This window comes from Palaemon carinicauda, chromosome 40 (genome assembly GCF_036898095.1).
Source record: "Palaemon carinicauda isolate YSFRI2023 chromosome 40, ASM3689809v2, whole genome shotgun sequence".
Taxonomy (NCBI): domain Eukaryota; kingdom Metazoa; phylum Arthropoda; class Malacostraca; order Decapoda; family Palaemonidae; genus Palaemon; species Palaemon carinicauda.
Window position 1 is genome coordinate 340600 of NC_090764.1, and position 25934 is coordinate 366533.

At 39.5% G+C, this 25934-nt stretch overlaps 1 protein-coding gene across 1 annotated transcript in view; it reads right to left on the reverse strand.

Annotated features, from left to right (window-relative positions):
• LOC137631643 (heat shock 70 kDa protein 12A-like) overlaps positions 1-25934 on the reverse strand; it is a 36520-nt gene that overhangs the window by 3031 nt on the left and 7555 nt on the right. Inside the window, 9 exon segments of the mRNA XM_068363516.1 lie at positions 3672-3980; positions 6726-6866; positions 7473-7595; positions 8429-8640; positions 9092-9220; positions 12508-12567; positions 22953-23160; positions 23650-23742; positions 23744-23872. Coding sequence (XP_068219617.1) covers positions 3672-3980; positions 6726-6866; positions 7473-7595; positions 8429-8640; positions 9092-9220; positions 12508-12567; positions 22953-23160; positions 23650-23742; positions 23744-23872 — 1404 coding nt within the window.

Consider the following 25934-nt stretch of genomic DNA (forward strand, 5'->3'; position numbering starts at 1 on the left):
ATGTGAAGGCTGCGATGAAGTAAGGGAACTCACGACTCTTTGATCCATTGGTAGCTTTAAGGATCGCGGCCTTTCAAAAGTTACAAGAGCAAAAGCTTTGATCTGTATCACTGTTGAAAAAGTCTCCTGCATCCTTGAGAGCCTGATCTGCACTGCCATCCACTTCCTCCACTAACAAAATTATGGACAATGCTCCACTCCACCTTTTAGCCCCTAATCTGGCCAGTCAATGGAGGAATTGGATACTAAAGTCAGGATTCCCTTCTTCCAGCTACCATGATTGGGAATGCCTGTTGAGCTCTGGGGGAAAATGACAGCATTATGGAGCAGAGTTGAGGTGTTGCAAGTCTTCCAGGATGGATATTGCTTTCTTTCACCTGCTTGCCTTCCTGTCCTACCGTCTGGAATCGCCGAACACTGGCGATTGTGGCAGTGAAAGCGATGCAGAAGAATGTACTCGAAGTTGTCCATGAAGGTTCTCCAGACTTTTAGTTGAATCATCCTGTGGAGAAGTTGACATCAGTCTCGCCCTGCAAAAAGGTACACTCTGCTGACTCTTCAAGTTGGCTGTTCTGATCTATTCCTTTAGTTTTTTCCAGGTGGTGTTCATTTGGTAATGGCTACTCCAAGAGCAGGTATTCCTTGGGAAACTTGGCCAAAAGTGCCGCAGATTCATGAGCAACTCCTTTGAGGATCCCTATCAACTTTGTACTTTGTGTGGTGGACATGACTGATTGTAGTTAACCCATTGTGACAACTTGACCACTCGCCTCTGCAATGAGTGGATTTCGGAAAGAAGAAATATACAGCTAAGCGGAATTCTCAAGAGGGCAAAGCCTAAGTTGATGCTATAGAAACTATATGGCTACCCTTTTTCTCTAACAAAACTCATTCACTCTTGGATTCCTCTAGGCTTTGGCTCTACCTTAGTATGCCTTTTACAATACCGTGCTCCATGTGTGTGAGGATATGGACCTGAAACCTGCTGAAGTTTAGACCTTTGGGTATTGAGGGCCCAATGTTGATGAAGCTTCTGGAGGTCCTGGCCTTAAAGCCTTCTTGTGCTGTGCCCTCCACTTAGGTTGTTTCACCAGCAGATGAGCCAAGACACATGGTGATCGTCAACAAGTCCTTGCCTCCTGCTTATGAGGAACCTGTTTTAGAACCTGTCTTCCGGCGCACAGTTGTTGCCGGCACCTAAATCCTCAACATCTGTGAAGGCTGACCAGGGGTAGAAGCATAAGCACTTTTCTCCCTCCCCAACCCTCCTTTACCTTTGACTTGGCCATCTGTTAAGCCTTCATACAGGACACCAGCTGCCCAGAAGAGTTGGAATAATCACCGAAACCCAAGAGGTCCTTCTCTAGTTAAATGACTTCGGGGAATCATGCCATGTTTCCCAAAAGCGAAGGCACGACGGCCATCAATTACAACTTCGGTACCTGTAACTCAAGGGTCCAAACTCGCTGTAGAGTTGCCATGGTCAGTCCTTGTTCGCGAGGCTTTTGATAGGGTTAATTCCCAGATCTCCAGTCCGAGGAATTCCCAACACTCGAGACGTTCAAACAAGATCCTGGCCCCTTTGCTTTCTCGACAAAAGAGCTTACACGTTCTGGTAAGAACAAACATGTTGCTTCTTCCCATCAATCCTGCAGTAGCAGTACTGATAGAGTGGAATCCGGCAGAGACTAAACACGAGGTCACAGAATTCTCGGCCCTTAAGTCTGCTTCCATAGCTTCCCTTCAAGGAACATCTGGGATATACCTCGGGTCCGGGGCAGTTGTGTTTGTTTCCACGGCCCAGGGAGAGACATGGAAGAAGTGTACGGACTTTCTCCTCTTGGTCGCGAAAGCAATGGCATTCTTGCCGCATTACACTAGGTCAACTAGATCCTGATGAGGAGGGATGCAGTTGCCTCCCATTTCACAAGACAAGTTGGGTTAGAGGAGGCACTCCAGAAGGAATGGGGCATCCCAGTGATGAGTCTGCAGGCCTATTCCTGCTGAACGATGTGGAAGCTCCTATGAAGTAAGGGAGCCCACGACTCTTTGATCCATTGGGCAGTTAGCTTTAAGGACCCAGGCCTTTCAATAGTTACAACAACTAGAGCTTTTTGTATCACTGTTGAAGTCAACGTTGAAAAAGACTCCTGCATCCTTGAGAGCCAGATCTGCACCTCCATCCACTTCCTCCACTAACAAAAGTGAGGACAATGCTCCACCTTTTAACCCCTAATTTGGCCAGTCAATGGAGGGATGGGATGCTAAAATCGGGATTCCCCTCCTCGAGCCGCCACGTTTGGGATTGCCTGTTGAGCTCTGAGGCAAAATAGCAGCATTACATAGCAGAGTTGAAGTGTTATAAGTCTTCCAGGATGGAAACTGCCATCTTTCACCAGGTCTCACTTGCACGCTGTTGCCTTCCTGTCCTACTTTCCAGAATCGCCGAACACTGGCAATTGTGGTTGAAGTGAAAGGAATGAAGAAGAATGTGCTCGAAGTCATCCATGACGGTTCTCTAGACTTGTGCAGTCAAATCTTCCTGTGGAGAAGTTGACACCGGTCTGACTCATTTCAAAGCTCTCCTTTGGACCATTAACACTCAAGTTACTCTCGCCAACCTGGTCCCCGTTCGAACGGTATTATAGTAGTCTTTTGAGGTACAACTATCTTGATGATTGGCCGATCCTGTCGTCCTCCAGGATCGAGACAGACTGTTTTCCTTTCGTCACCACCTAGGAATCGTGATCAAGGGAGAAATAATGCCTCACACCCATGCAGAGGATGAAATACAGTTCCGTGGTATGCTGATAGAAATAACAGCAGCTAGTCTTCTCATTGGACAATTGTATCAGCAGACTCAAGGATGTAATGTGGCCATTCCTACATGATCAAGAACTTCCAGCTCATCAATTCTTCAAATTTACTTCAAGAACATTTTAGTTGCCTTTCTGAATCATGATGGTTTCCTTTTTCTAGACATATCGTTACATGCTACAATGTACAGCTGTCAGACGCCTCCTTAACTTCCCATGAAGTGTAACAGAATTAATAGGGACAACTGTACAACAAGTGGAAGCAATCCTCCCAACACTTCTTGTTAACTTTGACTATAAAATTGGAATTTCAGTCAATTGTATTTCATCAATTGAAGGTAAGAATAATCAGTAACTTTCCACATTGATTTAAAAAACTCTTCAGGAATGTAATATATAGGAAGTCCATTACAGTACTATCTTCCACACATTGCTGTTTCTAGTTTTGTCGTGAAAGAATGACATTTAGTGACGATAGTGAAGCATGGTTTTTACCTATTATGCTTGGCTGTCTAAATGTTTTTTTAAGCAACTAATCCCTAGAAGTTATTGCATCTTCGAAACATAGCTATTGTTGCTAATCACAGAGGTATGCTAGAGCAAATTTGCCTGTGAACATTAACTTGAAAATTGTTAGAGAAAATATTTTGTATTGAGTCTTTTACCTTGATATCGTCGCATCGAATGTTAAAGTAATTTTGATATACAAAGAATTCTTGTCAATGACAAATAGTTTGCATTATATCCACATTTCCAGGCTTCACCAATCAGATTTCAGTAATTACATGTGTAATACAAATACTGTATATAGTGCCACATATGCAGCACGCATGAAAAAGTATAACAAAATCTTACCTTTGCATCATGTCTGTGAGTTGCATATAAGTGCAATATGACTGTAGACTGCCCTGGAGTGGCAGGAGTGTAAGGGCGAACGACTACATCGCCTATTGCTACGCTCTCATCAACAGCTACAAATCTATCCAAGACATCTGCACACCACTCTGATCCAGCAGCAACAACTCTCTTGTCGGGGGGATGAACTCCTCGCTGGTAACGATTGAGAACGCCGACGCCGTACGTCAGACGAGAACGTCGTACGGTCACGACGCCTGGATCTAAACCAAACTGTACAGCACCTCGTAATATGGCCAAGCCCATGCCCTATTCAGGAGAAATAAGATTTGCACATAATCAAGTGAAATTCTATAAATATTTTATGAATAGCATGAAAATTATATGTCCTCTACAGAAGTAAAGAATGTTTTAATTTGCTTTTCAAAGAAAACAAGCTGAAACTACTACCAACAACTTAGGTTCTAGATTATTAGTAACGGACTTTATTTAAGATATTAAAAAGGCTTTTATGAATATTTAGATATTAAAAAGGCTTTTATGAATATTCAGTGCTATTACCATTATTATGGAAACTATATAACTTGAATTCTTTCTCTGTTACTGTATCCACATCTCAAAAAAAAAAAATCTCCAAAAAAAATTCTGACAAGTGTAATTTTGCTAGACATGTATCTATTATAAAATAGTGGGCACAGGAGTGTTCTGATGAAAATATTTTGAATGGAAGTGACTTCTCTTGAGAACATGAATTTCATGGTTAGTGGAAATGCTAGACAACATAATTTTGAATGTTTGGTCATTTCAAGAAGATTATCATGTCTCAAAAATTAGATACTAACTTCAAGTATACTTCTTGGACCAAGCATGAGGACCATTTAAGAAAAGTTTCATCTTTGTGAGCTTTTTCTATAATGATAATGACTCCCTCTTTTTTAAGGAAGGTAAACTAGTTCAAAGATTGCTCATAATCACCAGACGGGTGGAATACATATGATCATTGCTCAGTCATCCTCCAGGGGGGGGGGGGGGGGGGGTGTCTGTAGAGTTAATATTTGTAATTGATCACATTGCCTAGTACAAGTTCATTGGTAAATTTTTTTTTATTGTATTTTTATAAGATCAAGCATGCAGCAATATTTGTAATTGATTACTGTACATTGCCTGGTACAAGTTCAGTGCTAATTTTTTGCTACTATATTTTTATAAGATCAAGCTTGCAGCCTTTCTTGAAAGTCTCCAATAACAGACTTAATAGTTGGGTTTCCCAGTCGATGGCACTTCATAGTCACGTTGAGTCGTGGAAGATTTGTAACATGTTTAATAACACAATACAGGTCTGTAACCCCTTCTTGCTGAGGGTAATATACTGTCAATATTGAATTTATGTTGGTGAAAGAATGTTCTTGATATTTTGAAGAGGAAAAGCATAGTAAGCTAATCCATCAGGAGTCAAGAGTAAAATTCATGAATTTAAAGTCTTTATAAAAAAGAAGCTATAAAATTTCCCTTAGTCTACAAAGTTTCCAGCATAAGTATTGAATCTAAGAAAATACTTTCATTGAAAAAGAAAGTAATCTTTATAATAAAAGGGTAATAAGCAACCAGACCTCAAAATAAAATCTTCTAGAGAAGAAATACTCTGACGAGAAAGTTGTGGTGATGACAATGGTCGTGAAAAGGAAGAATAAAAAAAAGAAAGCTGCGAAGATCTGATCGGACTACAGGAAAAGTGGTGATAGTAAGACCGAGTGGCCGACCAAAATGTGTAAGGCATATTGGTAAGACAAAAAGGTTTCATAAGTTATTAACATTGTTTGACCAAAATGTGTAAGGCATATTGGTAAGACAAAAAGGTTTCATAAGTTATTAACATTGTTTGACCAAAATGTGTAAGGCATATTGGTAAGACAAAAAGGTTTCATAAGTTATTAACATTGTTATTACTAGCTAAGCTATAAACCTACTTGGAAAAGTAGGATTCTATAAGCCAATTGCTCCAACAGGGTAAAATAGCCCAGTGAGGATAGGAAATAAGGAAGCAATGTATATGAGAAGTAATGAATAATTGAAGGTCACTTATAACAGTAAAATGGAGATCTGTCATATATAAATATCAAGAAACTTATGTTAGGCTGTTCAACATAAAAACATTTGCTGCAAGTTTGACTGAAGTTCCACTAACTTAACTACCCGATTAGAAAGATCATTCCAAAATCTGGTCACAGCTGGAATAATACTTGTAGAATACTCTGTAGTAATGAGCCTTATGATAGAGAAGGCACGACTTAATTTTAACTGCATATCTAATATTACATACAGGATGGTACAGTAAGGGAAGATCTGAATACAAAGGATGGTCAGACTTATGAAAAATCTTATGCAAAATGCATAAAGAACTACCTGAATGGTGGGACCAGAGTCAGAGATTATACTACAAGACAGAATGAAAGAACTAAAACACTTCAGAAGATTGATCTCCAAAAATCTTAAAAAGACTCAATAATCTAATTTTTTGTACAAATGAAGAAGAAACTGATCAAATGTTTCACAAGTAAATTTGGAATCAAGAATTGCCTAAAATTTTATAGGAGTCGTATAGACAGCATTTCTAACTATTGTACAATATACTCGACTACAGTACTGTATAAACATTATACAGTACATAACTTTTTTCCAACAGTAAGCTGTTTCACCTAGCCATGGCTCCCTGGAAAAATACATCCGTCACTGCTCCATTCAAAATACTGTATAACGTTTGAATCGAGGATAGAATACTTTCACTATGTAGAGTGTCTCGTACTATGTACCTATACAAAAGGTTCATCAGTAGTGGATCAAACTCCCACCACACACACTGTGCCATTTACTTTTATCTTGAGACACACTTATCAAGGTCCCTCATCAATCTAACTTTCACAATACTGTACCTATTTAGTTTGTTTGGACACCTATAATTCAATGGAGACATTACAATAGAAATTCTTGTCCTAAATACGTATATAAAAGAATTAAAAATTATCACTTGGGGAATTTCCAAAGAAAGTAGCTCACCTGTGGAATAATAACATTGACTCTGTGCCCAAACGTATCACGAATGTGTTTCTGTAGAAGTTCAGATTCTGCGAATCCTCCCACTAGAAACATATACTGAAGGTGATTAACCTCTGGGGCTGATAATACTGCTTCAATTGCCTGTACAGAAAACATTTAAATGATAATATAATGGTGTAATTTAATAAGAAGATATTAACCCTTTTATCCCCAGGCTATTTGGAACTTTCCAACCCTTAACCCCCAAGGGTTATTTTTTTCAAGCACATTTTGCAGTATATATTTTTTAAATTTCTCTAACAGCCTTAATTTTTGTCATAGAGACGTCAGGTTGGTCTCATTCTCTTGGAAAATGCCTGGAGTTTCTCAAAAAATTATCAAAAATATACAAAAAAAAATTGTAAATAGCAGTTTTTTGCAAGGACGTACCGGTACGTCCATAAGGGTAAAGGGATGTGTTTTGTGAAACGTACCAGTACGTCCTTTGGGGGTAAAAGGGTTAATAGATAAGTGAAATGAAGTAGATTAGAAATGTAATCGTGAAATAAAAAAAGTTAAGATAATTTCTATGTACACAGCTTCTGGCTTACGTATGGCAGCTCACCTTCTTGTGATATGAAATATATGCATTATTCTGTATTTAGGCCATACCATTGGCATTTCTTTCAACTAAACATTATTGCCTTTATTGTGGTCAAAATTTAATAATAAAATTAAATATCAGGTAATTAATATCAAAATCTTTACCTGAGTAATACTGGTAAGTGTTGGCATGAAGAGTTGTCTCATTGTGTCTTGCTCAACTCTCAGCATACCCTGAGCTGACCATTTGACGCCTAAATTCTGGTGCTTCTTCATAGCCCATTCCACCTTGAAAAAAAATTAAGTGATCAGTAATCAACTGTAAAATAAAAGTACCAAATAACAGATTTTGAGTGAAGCGAAAAATCTATTTTTGGGTGAGATAGCCATGTCGTCCTGATGGAAGGTTCCTAATGGTAGCTTCCATCAGGACGACATGGCCAAGCCCAAAAAAACATTAATAATTTTGAAGATATGACATCACACAAATGCTTAAATAAATATACAGTACTTCAAGTCAAAATTATAATCAAGAAGTCTACTGAGCATAAATTCAAAATAGGATTTTCCTATATATCACTTAATAAAAGTACACCCAAGTATTTTCAGTTCTAAACAAATTGGATAAAATCTATAGTAACTTTGATGAACTGGTCTCACTTCCATTAGGGCAAGGGTGACATAGCCAAAGAGCATTAACTGATCTATTGCAAAGCCTCTGGTATTGTGACTACCAGTGTCATTGATACAGAAACAATACAGCAACTAGATGTAGGTATATGAAAAAAGTTTCATTCTACAGTACAGCATATTTAAGAAAAGACTGGCAAAAAAGGTGATTATTGCCACTGATTCCTGTCTCCATAAGGGGAGATCTATGGAAGATAGAAAATCTTTACTATTTTGAATAATAAGACATTTTTCTTGTGATGTAACTTGTAAGAAAAAAAAAGAACTACCGAGTAATAGGTAGTCTGTACTGTTCTGAAGAAAGACACGCTTTTCTGGTGACTACCTTCTAAGAAGTAAAATTAACCACTTGAAACACAATGCCTCACAGCTGAAAAAGTCTTCAACTCATATGTATAATACTGGAGAAGTTCATTAGCAGTACGACTTACATCTTTTCCTCTGAATCTTCTGAAGAGGTCAATGAATGAAAATGGGAGGGCAATGTTTAGTGGGTTACTTCTGTACGGAGAAGCATTACGTTTTCTTGACTCAAACGCAATCATGAGGTCTACGTAAGCAGCTGGTCTCTGCTGCCGGAAGGTTTGCATGAAATCTGCTCCAAATATTGTCTCCAATAAACGTTCAAACTCATCATCCACACCTGGAAAAGTTCATGAAAAAAATAAATGATTTGCATGATTTAATAAAACTGGTAATTCCATTTTCACATCTGAAGAAAGCTGGCAATTGCGTTTTCATGTCTGGTGAAGACAGGCATTTCCATTTTCATGTCTGATGAAAACTGACGATTCATTTTCATGTCTGATGAAGACAGGCAATTCCATTTACATGACTCCTGAAAACTGGCATTTCCATTTTCACATTTCATGAAAACAGGCAATTTCATTTACATGACTAGTGAAAACTGGCAATTCCATCTTCACATCTGATGAAAACTGGCAATTCCATTTTCATGTCTGATGAAGACAGGCAATTCCATTTACATGACATGGAAACTGGCATTTCCATTTTCATGTCTGATGAAAACTGGCAATTCCATTTTCATGTTTGAAGAAAGGCCAAAAACAGAAAAATAGGATTCATTCACTTACCTTTTGATCCATGGGGTCCACCAGTTGCTTTATGTAGCTCCTTCAAGTGACCAGTCGCCTTGTCTGTCATCTGATGAACCGTGATATCCACTGTCCCTCCTCCACAATCCACCACCGCATAAACTGTGTCTGCAACATCAAAGAAATAAGTCGAATAGTTTAAACTCTGGTTTTTCTCTTTAGGCAAGACCAAAGCGTCATTATATATTTGAAATAAATAAAAGAGGAAAATACATATATTCAATTACACACATCTTTATGGTATTTCCAATTCTAAAACCCTCAGCAAGGACATATTTAGTGTCAAACTTAAATAAATTCATCAAAAGTTCATAGTCAAAATAATTTACAGAGAATTATTTATGCTTTATTTATGCTATACTTTGTTTATTTCTAGATTTAAAACAAATATTTTGTTTATTTAAATACTGTACAGTATAAAAGTTTAAATTTGACAGATTCCTAGAAGATAATTAAAAGATTATACGGTTTGTTAGTGGTTAAGTACTCTGTGCTAGGTTGCCGTAGGTGTGTTGGTGAAAATTCATGTAAAAGCTCCATACATTTAAAAAATATCATAGAGAACGAGTACCCAATCACCGTAGTTTATGTTGTTAAAGTCTTGTACTTCGTCCAAAGATTACGAATCAAGATTTCTCATGTTCAAATTTAGAAAGTTAGCATTGTGCAACCTTTGCATATAAAATCTATTGTTTCATTAAAATACAGTATTGTATGCTAAATGCTAAAGTTCATTTACAGAAAAAGAGGTTATATTGGCATAAATAGTCTATAGTTGTAGTGTTACTGTGCTCTTTTATTCAAACGACCTGTGCATTGAACTTAATCCCACCTAACTATAATCTTAATTTGTGTCCCTTTAATGTTGAATTTTCTCGCCCCAAATATATATTTTATATTTTCACCATAGTTATTCATTCATCGCAACAGTATTTCTGTATATTGTTGTCTTTAATTCTTCCTAAGACCTTTTCTATACACTAGTCTTTACATAAAAGATTAGAAAGAAAATACTGTACACTGAATTATATCTGACCTAAATGCAGATCCCAATCTGAAATTACTGTTGAGAAAGAATACTTCTATTAGTGATATCACTTAATATATCCATATCTCTAGCTCTGGAATGAAGTGGAACAGGAAAACAATTGTCTTAATTTGAGAGCTATTCACATAACTTGAGAAGCATAAATCAAGAATATACCTATTGGAATAGAATTCAAAAGGAGTGGTCCAAAACTTTAAAAAATGTGTTATACTGTAGATCTTCAAAATCTAACCCTATCTCTTGCATTTTGTAATTCAGTATTAAGTACCTTCTCTTTCTGACAGTTAACCAAACATCGACTACTGGCTTGGATACTAATAAAAGAGGAAGGCGAGCAAAATCAAGAAATCTGACCACCAATATTTAGAATAGTAAAATCACAACGAAATAAGGAATATTTAGATTTAATCTGAAATCAGTATGACAATTAGAATGAAATAGCATCAATGAAGAAGCTGCTATGAAACTCAATTGAAAAACAATATGTAAAAAGACGAAGTATAAGAGATTCTAACTTTGAGAAATGTGAAATGATACACGTACATCCTGTAGTAATTGGTGGAGAGTAATTACACCATTAACATGTAAGATAATTTTTTTTCATATCAGAAGTTTCAATATATCTGAACGCTGATGTTGTCATGTATGCATCACAAAACATTTGCCATTTTGTAAAATCATACATTTATATACTGTAATATTGTACAGGATAGGTCAGCTCAGTAATATGTGATTTGAGCTATTGAATACAGTGCACACTAAACTACAACTACTAATACAGTGCAACAAAATTCTAATTTGTGTACTAAACTGATTACTGTACTGTCACAGCTGTGTCATGAAAATTAATTATTGGACTGCAATAACTAAGAACTGAGTATATTATCATTATTAGTATTACTATTACTAGCTAAGCTACAACCCTTGTTGGAATAGCAGGATGCTATCAAGCCCAAGGGTTACAACAAGGAAAAATAGCCCAGTGAGGAAAGGAAATATACTATATGAAAAGTAATAAATAAAAGATATAAAATATCTTTAGATCAGTAACATAAAAATACCATAGATATGTTGTATATAAACTATGAAGAGAGACTATGTCTGCTTGTTCAGCATAAAAAACCTTGATTTCGGGACACAGCTCAATACATGCATGCCTAAATGATTATAGTAGCTGTATATTACAAAATAAAAACAATAAAAACCTGTGTTACCTCTTACTGTATCTTCCAAAGCCTGGGAGTGTTTGAAAAGGAAAAGATCAGTCATTTAAGTAGAATCTAATAATACTGTACAGTATTATACATGACGTCCCCTTTTTTGTTTCATTTGTTTGATGTCGGCTACCCCCAAAAATTGGGGGAAGTGCCTTCGTATCTGTATGTATGTATTATACATGATTATAAAATTGTCCATTCAATGCACTGCATAATATTCCATCACCCGAAGTGCAACGTATTTAAGCGTGGCCACCGAAAATTTAAGACTTAATTTCAAGAGGAAAACAAGAGCCAGATTAGAAAAATGACATGGTGCTAAACTGGGAGACAATACACGAAAGCAGACTTCATATATTGGAAATGATTTATATGATTATATTTTTATATTTAACAGTAAAAAAAAGTCTACCAAATCCCTCATATATTCAGAGGGAGAACGAATTTATAAATATACATCTGTCCAGCAAAGTAAGGCTGACATAATCTGCAGTGAAAAGATTGTCTCTTAATTTAGCCCATCTCTTTATAGACACCATTGCCATACTACTTATGAAGACCATCACCTGTTAAAAGGGAAAGAACTAAAGAATTTCTCCTGATTATATTATATATATTGGGTCTCTTCATAAATCTAAACCAAGGAAATTTCTATCATACTTTTAATGTATGAAGTGACTTCCTTTAGAAACTTGGCTTCATTAAAAGCTATTAAATTTTTATACCTGTTTGTTTTTATGGTTTAAAATTGAATTTCCTATTATAGTTTATTTATAATAAATGATATCGGTATCAATGACCTATGATGTCAGGATGCCAGGAAATGCAAAATTAATCAATCAATTATTGAACATCAAAGAATGTCTTAATTAGAAGTAGAATTTTGCAACGAGAGTGCTTTCCATTTAAGGTAAAACTGCAAAGAATTTAGCTTTACTGAAACACAAGATAGTTTAGGGCAATGATAACAAGCGGAATGGACTGTGATAAGAAACCACCCCACCGAAAAACTAACTACAGTGCTTCAGGCATGTGAGTAGCTAGTTAAAGGTGCTGCTTTTAGATAAATTATCAATTTTTTTTAGTGGTGCCAGATGCTGTAATACTGAGACCAAGTCTCTAATCTATACCTCCTCTTAGCCAGTCGGCTACAGTTTCCACACTTCGGTACGGTAACGATATAAGCTCCTCTGGAAACAAAGAAGAGATGTGAAACAAAAGGAAGGTATGGGTTATTTCGAAATTAATAATCACCAAAGAAAATTCTGAAAAAGAAAATGAATTCACATGTAAAGCAATAAACCTATTCTTATTTTCACATTTAGCTCAAGAAATATTGAAAAAGGAATGTGAGAGCACTGATTAGTATTCATTAAGCATGAGATAGAAAAAAAGCATTATATAATTACTAAACCTTCTTTGTTATTAGTATTAGTAACTTAAGAATTCAAGTCCTCAGAATATAGTTAAATTTTAAGTATTAAAAATAATTATATTCTGATAGCACCAAAGTGGCCATTTACATAACACAAAATGAAATTGATCTGCTAATAACAATTAATAATTATGATTACAATATGAAAGGAAAAACCACCCAAATATAATTTTAACTGCTGTAAAATAAAACTTAATAATTGTTTATGTAATCTATCAAAATTACGAAAGAATAACTTAACTATTTTCATATTTTCAGATGAAACTACTTTACTTTAAAGGCTGCTTTTCTGGTCCTATACAAGCATGGAACCCTACCTCATATCTACATAATATGTTATTTTTATAATAAAATAAATTTTTGAATATACTTACCCGGTGATTATATAAGCTGCAGCTCTGCTGCTCGACAGAAAACTCTACGTTCAAAATCCGCCAGCGATCGCTATGCAGGTAGGGGGTGTACATCAACAGCGCCATCTGTCGTGCAGGTACTCAGTACTCAATGTAAACACAGAACTCAATTTTCTCCTCGGTCCACTGGGTCTCTATTGGGGAGGAAGGGAGGGTCCTTTAATATATAATCACCGGGTAAGTATATTCAAAAATTTATTTTATTATAAAAATAACATTTTTCAATATTAAACTTAGCCGGTGATTATATAAGCTGATTCACACCCAGGGGGGTGGGTAGAGACCAGCAATAAATGTTTACATTATTATGAGCTAAGGATTTTTTATTTCATTTTAGCAGTTATTCAAAATAACAAACATAAAATAAATAAGTACCTGGTAAGGAAGTCGACTTGAATAATTACTCTGCCTTTTTAAGTACGTCTTCCTTACGGAGCCTCGCGATCCTCTTAGGATGCTGAGCGACCCCTAGGAGCTGAAGTATCAAGGGTTGCAACCCATACTACAGGACCTCATCAAAACCTCTAATCTAGGCGCTTCTCAAGAAAAGAATTTGACCACCCGCCAAATCAACCAGGATGCGAAAGGCTTCTTAGCCTTCCGGACAACCCAAAAACAACAATAAAAAACATTTCAAGAGAAAGATTAAAAAGGTTATGGAATTAGGGGAATGTAGTGGTTGAGCCCTCACCCACTACTGCACTCGCTGCTACGAATGGTCCCAGGGTGTAGCAGTTCTCGTAAAGAGACTGGACATCTTTAAGATAAAAAGACGCGAACACTGACTTGCTTCTCCAATAGGTTGCGTCCATTATACTCTGCAGAGATCTATTTTGTTTAAAGGCCACTGAAGTTGCGACAGCTCTAACTTCATGTGTCCTTACCTTCAGCAAAGCTTGGTCTTCCTCACTCAGATGGGAATGAGCTTCTCGTATCAACAGTCTGATATAATAGGATAAGGTATTCTTTGACATAGGCAAAGAAGGTTTCTTAATAGAACACCATAAAGCTTCTGACTGTCCTCGTAAAGGTTTAATTCGTCTTAAATAGAACTTAAGAGCTCTAACAGGGCATAAGACTCTTTCTAGTTCATTTCCAACCATATTAGAAAGGCTTGGAATATCGAACGATTTCGGCCAAGGACGAGAAGGTAGCTCGTTTTTGGCTAGAAAACCAAGCTGTAAAGAACATGTAGCCGTTTCAGATGAAAATCCGATGTTCCTGCTGAAGGCGTGAATCTCACTGACTCTTTTAGCTGTGGCCAAGCAAACCAGGAAAAGAGTCTTTAAAGTGAGATCTTTAAAGGAGGCTGATTGTAGTGGCTCGAACCTTTCTGACATAAGGAATCTTAGTACCACGTCTAAATTCCAACCAGGTGTAGCCAAACGACGCTCCTTCGTGGTCTCAAAAGACTTAAGGAGGTCCTGTAGATCTTTGTTGTTGGAAAGATCTAAGCCTCTGTGACGGAAGACTGATGCCAACATGCTTCTGTAACCTTTGATAGTGGGAGCTGAAAGAGATCTTTCTTTCCTCAGGTATAATAGGAAGTCAGCTATTTGGGTTACAGAGGTACTGGTCGAGGATACTGATACTGACTTGCACCAGTTTCGAAAGACTTCCCACTTCGACTGGTAGACTCTAAGAGTGGATGTCCTCCTTGCTCTAGCAATCGCCCTGGCTGCCTCCTTCGAAAAGCCTCTAGCTCTAGAGAGTCTTTCGATAGTCTGAAGGCAGTCAGACGAAGAGCGTGGAGGCCTTGGTGTACCTTCTTTACGTGTGGCTGACGTAGAAGGTCCACCCTTAGAGGAAGAGTTCTGGGAACGTCCACTAGCCATTGAAGTACCTCGGTGAACCATTCTCTCGCGGGCCAGAGGGGAGCAACTAACGTCAACCTTGTCCCTTCGTGAGAGGCGAACTTCTGCAGTACCTTGTTGACAATCTTGAACGGGGGGAATGCATATAGGTCTAGATGTGACCAATCCAGTAGAAAGGCATCTATATGAACTGCTGCTGGGTCCGGGATTGGTGAGCAATATATTGGGAGCCTCTTGGTCATCGAGGTTGCGAAGAGATCTATGGTAGGCTGGCCCCATGTGGCCCACAGTCTCTTGCACACATCCTTGTGTAGGGTCCATTCTGTTGGAATGATTTGTCCCTTCCGACTGAGGCAATCTGCCATGACATTCAAGTTGCCTTGGATGAACCTCGTTACTAGAGAAAGGTTTAGATCTTTTGACCAGGTGAGGAGGTCCCTTGCGATCTCGTACAACGTCATAGAATGGGTCCCTCCTTGCTTGGAGATGTACGCCAAAGCCGTGGTGTTGTCCGAGTTCACCTCCACCACTTTGCCTTGAAGGAGGGACTTGAAGCTTTTCAAGGCCAGATGAACTGCCAGTAGCTCCTTGCAGTTGATATGTAACGTTCTTTGATGCGAGTTCCAAGTTCCCGAGCATTCCCGACCGTCTAATGTCGCACCCCAGCCCGTGTCCGATGCGTCCGAGAAGAGAACGTGGTTGGGGGTCTGAACAGCCAGGGGCAGACCCTCTCTGAGGCTGATACTGACCTTCCACCAAGTCAGGGACGACTTCATCTTCTCGGAAATGGGGATCGAGACCGCTTCTAGCGTCTTGTCCTTTTTCCAGTAAACAGCTAGGTGAAATTGAAGGGGACGGAGGTGTAGTCTCCCTAACGAAACGAACTGTTCCAGGGATGATAGCGTCCCTATCAGACTCATCCACTGTCTGACTGAACATCGTTCCTTCTTCAGCATGTTCTGGATGCATACCTGGGCTTGACTTGTTCTGGGGGCCGACGGAAAAGCCCGAAAAGCTTGACTGTGAATCTCCATCCCTAAATACACAATAGTTTGGGATGGGACCAGTTGAGACTTTTCCATATTGACCAGGAGACCCAATTCCTTGATCAGATCTAGAGTCCACTTTAGATTCTCCAGACAGCGACGACTGGAAGAGGCTCTTAGAAGCCAGTCGTCCAAATAGAGGGAGGCTCTGATGTCCGCTAAATGAAGGAATTTGGCTATATTCCTCATCAGCCTCGTAAACACAAGAGGAGCTGTGCTTAGGCCAAAGCACAGGGCTTGAAATTGGTAGACAACCTTTTCGTAAACGAATCTCAGAAAAGGTTGGGAGTCTGGGTGGATGGGGACGTGAAAGTATGCGTCCCTTAGGTCTAAAGAGACCATCCAGTCTTCCTTTCTGACCGCTGCTAGAACGGACTTTGTGGTCTCCATGGCGAACGTCTGCTTTGTGATAAAGACATTCAGCGCACTGACGTCTAGCACCGGCCTCCACCCTCCTGTCTTCTTTACCACTAAGAAGAGACGGTTGTAGAAGCCCGGGGATTGATGGTCCCGGACTTTGACTACCGCTCCCTTTTCTAGTAAGAGAGACACTTCCTGCTTCAAAGCTCGTCTCTTGTCTTCCTCTCTGTACCTGGGAGAGAGATCGATGGGACACGTTGCTAGAGGGGGTTTGCGTACAAACGGGATCTTGTACCCTTCTCTGAGCAGCTTCACAGATTGTGCATCTGCGCCTCTTTTCTCCCAGGTCTGCCAGAAGTTCTTGAGTCTGGCTCCCACTGCTGTCTGAAGAAGGAGGCAGTCAGACTCTGCCTTTAAAGGACTTGGTACCTTTCTTCTTCCCATGTCTCCCTTCGGCACGAGCACCTCCTCTGCTGGAGGCTCTGCCACGAAAGGGCGGAATGAATCTGGACGCTGGAGTGTCCATCCTGGGTCTTGACAAGGTAGGCAAAGGGGTGGCTTTGCGGGGCAGAGGACGCAACCAGGTCATGGGTGTCCTTCTGAATCAAAGAGGCAGCAATCTCCTTAATCAAGTCCTCTGGAAAAAGGCACTTTGAGAGAGGAGCAAAAAGAAGTTCTGATCTCTGACACGGTGTTACTCCAGCTGACAGGAAAGAGCAAAGGTTCTCCCGTTTCTTGAGGACCCCGGATACGAACGAAGCCGCAAGCTCACTAGAACCGTCACGTATGGCCTTGTCCATGCAGGACATTATGAGCAAGGAAGATTCCTTGTCAGACGGGGAGATCTTCCTGCTCAAAGCTCCCAGACACCAGTCCAAAAAGTTAAAGACCTCGAAGGCTCTAAACACTCCTTTCAACAGATGGTCTAGGTCCGTAGGAGACCAGCATATCTTAGAGCGTCTCATGGCTAGCCTGCGGGGAGAGTCTACCAGGCTTGAGAAGTCGCCCTGGGCAGAGGCAGGAACTCCCAAGCCGAGAACTTCTCCCGTGGCATACCAGACGCTCGATCTGGAAGAGAGTTTCGCAGGGGGAAACGTAAACGCTGTCTTCCCTAGGTTCTTTTTGGACTGCATCCAATCTCCTAAAACTCGTAAAGCTCTCTTGGACGAGCGGGCGAGGACGAGTTTCGTAAAGGCAGGCGCGGATGACTGCGTACCTGAAGCAAACTCTGACGGAGGGGAGCGTGGAGCCGCAGACACAAACTGGTCCGGATACATCTCTTTGAACAGAGCAAGAACTTTTCTAAAGTCCAAAGAGGGTTGCGTGGTCTTAAGTTCGTCAAGGTCCGTATGTGGGTCATCAATGTGTGCCGCGTCGTCATCATCAGAGAGTCCATCATCTGAGAATTGAGGAGGAAGCGGCAAAGGAGTAGGAATCGGCTGGTCAGCTGAGTCCGGCAGCACGGGTGCACGCGTGACTGAACCGGACGCAACGTCATGGAACTGTTGCCCAGTCTGTGAACTGGCAACAACCATAGCAGCGCGGGGACGCATAGCGTCTACTCCAGACTGTCTAGTCTGATGTGGGCGAGCAGAGGTAACCACACTGGGTTGCGGAGGTTGACGCACCGCGTCAAAACAAAACAACTTAGACTGTTGTTGTACCTCGCGAACGTCAACGGAAGGTTCCGTGCGTCGCTGAACGTCAACATGCGGCTGGCAGGGTACACTGGAACGCATGGGTGGCGGGACTCTCTCAGCTGGAGTGCAGCAGAAGGTCGCCTCAGCGTCCACAGGACGCACAACCGTGGGTGGTTGTAGGCTAGAGGTTGGTGCAGCGTCAACCTTCTCCGCACGAAAGTCCTGCATCAATGACGTTAACTGAGACTGCATGGTCTGCAGCAAAGACCACTTAGGGTCTACAGGAGCAGGTGCGGCAACAGACGGTGTGACTGCCTGATGCGGTACCGCTTTGCCTCTCTTAGGAGGTGAGCAGTCGTCGGAAGACTGCAGCGAGTCCGAACTGACCCAGTGGCTACAACTGGGCCGTTGGACTTGCGCGGAAGGGACCGACTTGCGCTTAAGAGGCCGCGAGACCTTGGTCCATGGTTTCTTACGAGAAACCTCTTCCGCAGACGAGGAATAAATGGGCTCTCTCGTCTTTGTGTGGGTGGGGCGATCTTGGGTAGATACGCCCGAAACCACAGAGGGAACGTCTGTTCGCTGATTAAAGCCTCTCGAACCCTTTGGTCGTACGACATTGCTTCTCCCCTGGGCTTGGGAGCTTGCAAGAGGTCCCGGACTGGGAGGACGACAGGCACGAACAGACGAACCCTCAAGCGCAACACTATCCACAACACTATCACTCACTTTATCACTACCCACTGCACTCTTACACTTCAGCTCCTTGACGTCTGCCATGAGCTGGTTACGGTCACTAGCCAAGGACTCGACTCTCTCACCCAGAGCTTGGATGGCACGCATCATATCTGCCATCGAAGGTTCTTGAGTGCTAGAAGGGGGAGCAGGAGCAACCACTACAGGGGAAGGAATAGGTTGTGGGGCATGAGGAGAGGAAAATTCAACGGAGCGAGACGAACTTCTCCTGACTCTATCTCTCTCTAGCCTACGTGTATATTTCTGGAATTCGATAAAATCGAATTCCGAAAGCCCAACACATTCCTCACATCGATCTTCCAATTGACAGGTTTTATCCCGACAATTGGAACAAACGGTGTGAGGATCGATAGAGGCCTTCGGAAGACGCCTTGAACAGTCCCTAGCATTACACTTCCTGAATTTAGGGACTTGAGAAGGGTCAGCCATTTTGAATTAGTCAAAGGGGAATTCAAAAACTATCCAAAGTCATCAACAAATAATCCGATATCAACAAAAGAAAGCAAGGATGTATTGAAGATAAAGCCTGCAAAGCGAAAGCTCAAAACTAGAAATGTGTACTTCACCAAAAAGATGTGAAAACCAATCCAGTTAGCAACAGCGAATTAGTAGGTCTTGCCGGTGGCACGACAGAGAGAAAATTGAGTTCTGTGTTTACATTGAGTACTGAGTACCTGCACGACAGATGGCGCTGTTGATGTACACCCCCTACCTGCATAGCGATCGCTGGCGGATTTTGAACGTAGAGTTTTCTGTCGAGCAGCAGAGCTGCAGCTTATATAATCACCGGCTAAGTTTAATATTGAAAATTCAGCAGTACAGTATACTGTATTAATTTCCTTAGGTTTTAGTACGTGAATGCATACCCACAACGGAAGGAACACAAAATACACTTACTGTACAGTACCTGTACATACCTCTGAATATTACATTCCTCTATCTTCATTAACCCTTTTACCCCCAAGCTATTTGAACTTTCCAACCCTTAACCCCAGGCCTTTTCTTTTTCAAGGACATTTTGCAATATACGTTTTTTAAATTGCTCTAACAGCCTTAATTTTCATCATAGAGAGGTCAGGTTGGTCTCATTCTTTTGAAAAATGTCTGAAGTTTCTCATAAAGTTATCAAAAATATGCAAAAAATGTAAATAGCAGTTTTTTGCAAGGACGTACTGGTACGTCCATGGGGGTAAAGGGATGAGTTTTGTGAAACGTACCAGTACGTCCATTGGGGGTAAAAGGGTTAAACTGTTGCAATCTTTAATTTCATTAAATCTTCTTCCTCATAGGTTTATATCTTTTTTTTTTTTTGTTCTAGTGCTAGTTATATCATGCCTTATTAATATTTTTGAAACAATGACAGTATTGAACCTCTTATACATTATTATCACAGACCATTCCCTTTAGCAATGGCTGTTCTAGGAATGGTCACTGTACTAGACTGCTATTACCTGCCTTGAATTATTTTGTGTCTAAAAATGAATTTATTAATACAGTGAACCCTCGCTACTTCGCGGTTCGACAATCGCGGATTCACCACTTCGCGGGGTTTTCCCATAACCCATATATATATACATATCGCGGATTTTCCGGAAAATTCGAAAATACCGCGAAATCTGAAGATAACCAAATACGATATTTTGTTACCTGTAATTCCATTAATACTGTAATTAGTAATATCTGCTCTTACTGATTGTTCATTGCATTACATATGATATATAATTCAGCACAGAAAGAAATAAAACACGAAAAGAGAATGTGATCATACGATAATTCAGTACGTAGTAAAATTAAATCGAACATGAAACGCAAATCAGATGCAGTCATACCATATTAGAATGGTGTGTACTGTAATGGATGTGCTTCTTTTCCATGAATCTTTTGTATGTATACGTACGTAGTACAGTACTGCATCCAATAATATTCTTTGTTGCAAAAATCACATTTCGAATAAGTACTGTAAGCGTACGAGAGAGAGAGAGAGAAAGAGAGAGAGAGAGAGAGAGAGAGAGAGGCGTAAAATAGCGTACGTACGTAAATTTTTATTATTATTGTTATTATTATTATTATTGTTGTTGTTGTTAATAAAATTATTATTGTTATTATTATTAATCATTATTATTATTATTATTACTGTACTGTACAGTATTATTATCATTATTTATTATTATTACGGTATTGTACTTAATCTACGTACGTTCAGTATGCGCGGGGCATCTTCTATGAGTAACCAACGCACCATGTACTGTAAGACGGGTTGTGATTGGTTCAAGCGCTGATAGATGACGAATCAAAACTCAAGTTTTGTTATCTAGCCTGTGATTGGTGTTTTGCCCGCATCTTCAACTTCCAGCATCACAGTTCTCGCGGGTCTGCATCGTTCACTTTCTCTTTCCGCGTATTGCTGAGTAGACGTTCTTAACTTTGTGAAGTTTAATCTGTGCTGTGTGCGACTGTTTTAAGTTGAACTTTCTGTTAAACCCTACTGTACAATGCCTCCCAAGCCTTCTGCTTCTACTAAGGCTGGTAGTGAGCCTAAACAGCACCGAAAGATGATGACGATTGCTGAGAAGGTGACGCTTCTCGATACTATGTTAAAAGACAGTAGAAGTTACGCGGCCGCAGACCTCGAAGACCTGACGAAATCGGGCAGTGAAGACAGTGAAACACAGGAAGAGTTCCAAGAAAATGTCGAAGAAACGGTCTTAAAATTAGAACGGCTTGCCAAGCTCTGCAAGCTTGCGAATGAGGTGAAAGAAATGTCGCAAGAGTGGGACGAGGATATGGTTCGTTCTGTACAATTCTGCACCAAGATCGATGAACACATGGCTCCCTACAGGATGCTCTTGCGAAAGAAGAAGCAGCGGCAGCAACTTCCGATCACAATGCCCTCAGAAGAAATTGAAGAAGTGTCTCAGGAAGAAGTTGAAGAGGTGTCCCAGGAAAAGACACCTCCGTCTGAAGAGACGTAAAATACTACAGTATTATTGGCTGCACAGTAGAAGACATCATCAGCTTCATCATCATCATTTCTACTGTGCAGCAAATTCATCGCCATCATCATTCAAGTTTTTCTTGAACTTCTTTCGTGGTGAGTACAGTAACAATCTTTATTTTTTACTTAAACATTTTAATATTTGTGTCTGTTTTATAGTTTAGTACTGTATGCATTAAGTTAAAGGGAAGGTTTTAAAAGCCTATCATATTTTTTTTGTTTAAAATTTACATTTACGTACGTAAAACAATCTCTCTCTCTCTCTCTCTCTCTCTCTCTCTCTCTCTCTCTCTCTCTCTCTCTCGTAAATAGTTTTCCTGCTTTGCTGCGTACAGTATGTACTGTATGATTTTATATAGATACGGTAAATAATATTTGTAATAACATATTTTGTAAATGCTTTTACTGTAAATATCATTATTTATCACTTTCATCATGCGCGTTAAATGCCTTCTTTGTTCTGAGCGTGGTTGTTTACTGAGCGTACTTTATGACGCCGTCGTTTCAGGTGGCGTCATAAAGAAAAACATTTCATTTGGAAGTCCTAAGGAAAATTAAGTAAAACATTGGTAATAACAAAATCAACATACTGTATACATCAATATAATCGATGCAAAAACTAACCTATACATATATGTGTACAGTACACTAAATGAGTTTGTTTCTTCATTATGATCAGAGATAAACGTAAACAAAACATTGGTTGCCATTTTTTATCGTGCTTTTTAGGTGTTTAGGAAACGCATGATATAAAATCGCCTTTAATATTTGTGCCTGTTTTAGTTTAGGGTACTGTAGTACATGCATTAAGTGTTCTGTACATTAAAGGGTAGTTTGTTAACAGTACTACGTACAAGGGAAGGTTTTAAAAGTCCGAATATACATGTTAAATAAATAGGTAAATATGGTGTCAATACTTCGCGGATTTTCACCTATCGCGCCCGCGTCTGGAACCTATCTACCGCGATAAACGAGGGTTCACTGTACACTATCTTTACTTCTTACAGAACTTCCAATCAACCTTTTCCAGTTAAGTCCTGTACACTATTAGTTCATAGTAATTGAATAAACAAAATGATATACTGTACAAAACAATAATAACAGAAGAATAATTACCTCTATCTAGCTCAGGTAGAGCAGGTACCGAGTTGGACTCAGATGGTGGAGTGGACTCTTTGATCATTGAGTATCTAGGTGTCCGGAGCTCAGGCGGTCTCTCCGGGAGGAGTTGATGCCTTCTGAGTCTTCTGCAGTATATGGCTGCTGCTTCTGGCTCCAAAGCAATGAGGAGTTGCTCTGGCCGAGCGCTTGAGCCCATTCCCGCCTGCCAAATAGAAGAAAAAAAGTGGTGATTGGTTCCAGCTTGGTTGGTATATGGCGAATGGGAAAAACCTCACCAAAGTTCTTTTGGTAAATGGTAATATTTATTTTGATTTGACCCTAGATATCCATTCAACTTGCTGCTTAGGTCAATAGGTTGATTGTGGGATTTCTAAAAACTGAGACCACAATCCTAATATTATTAATCTTACTAGCTAAGCTATGACCCTAGTTTGGAAAACGGTCTCTCTTCATAGTTTATATTCGACAGATTTATTTCAACGTTGTTAGGGATCTTAACATATTTTATACAGTACTCTTATTTATTCATTATTTCTCATAAAGTTTATATATTTCTATATTTCCTTTCCTGTGCTAATGGCATCCTGCTTTCCTAACTAGGGCTGTAGCTTGGCTAATAATAATAATAATAATAATAATAATATTAATAATAATAATAATAATAATAATACAGAGCCTTTTTGGTTCTAACCTGATAGGCGGCAGTTCTCATGAACTGTTTGGCTGGATGACTCCAAATGGCTGGAACCGTGATGACCCATCGGACATCCTCCTCCAAGACTTCTACCCCCAGCCTGGTCACTCAGTTCCTTCAGGGCGTGGTCTCTGAAGTATTTGAGGGCGTAGCTGAAAATCTTCAATGCTGGAATTTTCCGCCCGTTAGCTGCTTCCAGTAGAGTATCACGACTCAATGTCTGGAAAAAGAACCTCTGATTAACATGTTGCTAGAAATCATTGACATAAATATAAAGAAAATCGTTGACAAAATGATAAAGGAAATCGTTGACAAAGTGATAAATTGAATCGTTGACAAAGTGATGAAGGAAATCATTGACAAAGTGATAAAGAAAATCATTGACAAAGTGATATAGAAAATCATTGACAAGGAGATAAAGGATATTACTGACAAAAAGATAAAGGACATCACAGATAAAGTGATAAGAGGATATCATTGACAAAGGGATAAACAAAATCATTGACATAGTGATGAAGGAAATCGTTGATAAAGTGATAATGGAAATCATTGACAAGGTGATAAAGGAACTCTATTAACAAAATGATTAAGGAATTCAATCCACGAATTAGTTTTCAACTGTTTAAGTAGTATTTTTACAAATAATTATTAGCAAGGAGTCGAATTAAGTAATGTAGTCTAGATGATGATAAATTAAGCGAAACTGAATTCAGGAAAGTATTTTCTCCATCATTGCCTGGGGATAGTGTGAACCAAGTGTCTTACCTTACCTAACCAAACCTAGCCTAGCCTAGCCTAGCCTAACCTGACCTAACCTAATCTACGGTGACCTATTAATTCAATCTACGAAAGGTGTTGTTAAGAGAGTGGGGACTTGATTACTTGATGATTTAAGAGGAGACAAGTAGACATAGTAAGTACTTTAGTACACCCAAGACCTACTTCTCTTTAGGGTTTGAGTACACCAGGATATATTAACCAAGACCAAAATAAATTGTGGCATGAACAATGATCAATATTTTGGAAGAAATAAAATGTAGGCTACTTGAAGGAATTTAGCATTTGAAAGTTGACAAGAGTAATAAAAGGATTATCTCTCTCTCTCTCTCTCTCTCTCTCTCTCTCTCTCTCTCTCTCTCTCTCTCTCTCTCTAACAAACACCACAATTTCATACTAAGAAAAAATGGTTAATATATTTGGAATTATATTAGAAAATACCATGTTTTTTAATTACTAAAATAAGGAGACTGAAAAACACAATATGCAACTCTCTCTCTCTCTCTCTCTCTCTCTCTCTCTCTCTCTCTCTCTCTCAAACCTACACCACAATTTCATACTAAGAAAAAGTGGTTACTATATTTGGAATTATATTAGAAAATACAATTTTTTTAATTACTAAAATAAGGAGACTGAAAAACACAATATGCAACTCTCTCTCTCTCTCTCCTCTCTCTCTCACACACACACAGAGACTAGACTGAGTAATTAATTACCCTTGAAGGACTCGAGCGAACAAAATCCACCCTGAATGACACAAAGCCGGACTCAACACCCGAGACTCCAGTAACGACACGTAATAGGACACCCATCAAAAGGGGGCGTTTGTAGGATCTGCGTTCCTCCTTTGACATGAAGGAATTCAGGATCTCGCCAATGGGATATACAAGGATACAAAGGCCTATTGTGGTATTTATTCTATTTTCATTCCTGACCATGGTGGGATGTTGACAAATAACACACAAGTCTCTCTCTCTCTCTCTCTCTCTCTCTCTCAAATAACAGCTATCTTCATTGCAAATAACACTCTCTCTCTCTCTCTCTCTCTCTCTCTCTAAATAACACAGCTATCTCCTTTGCAAATATCTCTCTCTCTCTCTCTCTCTCTCTCTCTCTCTCTCTCCAAATAATGCAACTATCTCCTCTGCAGATAACTCTCTCTCACTCTCTCTCTCAAAATAACACAGCTATATCCTTTGCAAATAACACAATCTCTCTCTCTCTCTCTCTCTCTCTCTCTCTCTCCTAAATAACACAGCTATCTCCTTTGCAAATCTCCCTCTCTCTCTCTCTCTCTCTCTCTCTCTCTCTCTCTCCTAAATAACACAGCTATCTCCTTTGCAAATATCTCTCTCTCTCTCTCTCTCTCTCTCTCTCCAATTAATGCAACTATCTCCTCTGCAAATAAGTCTCTCTCTCTCTCTCTCTCTCTCTCTCTCTCTCTCTCAAAATAACACAGCTATATCCTCTGCCAATAACACAATCTCTCTCTCTCTCTCTCTCTC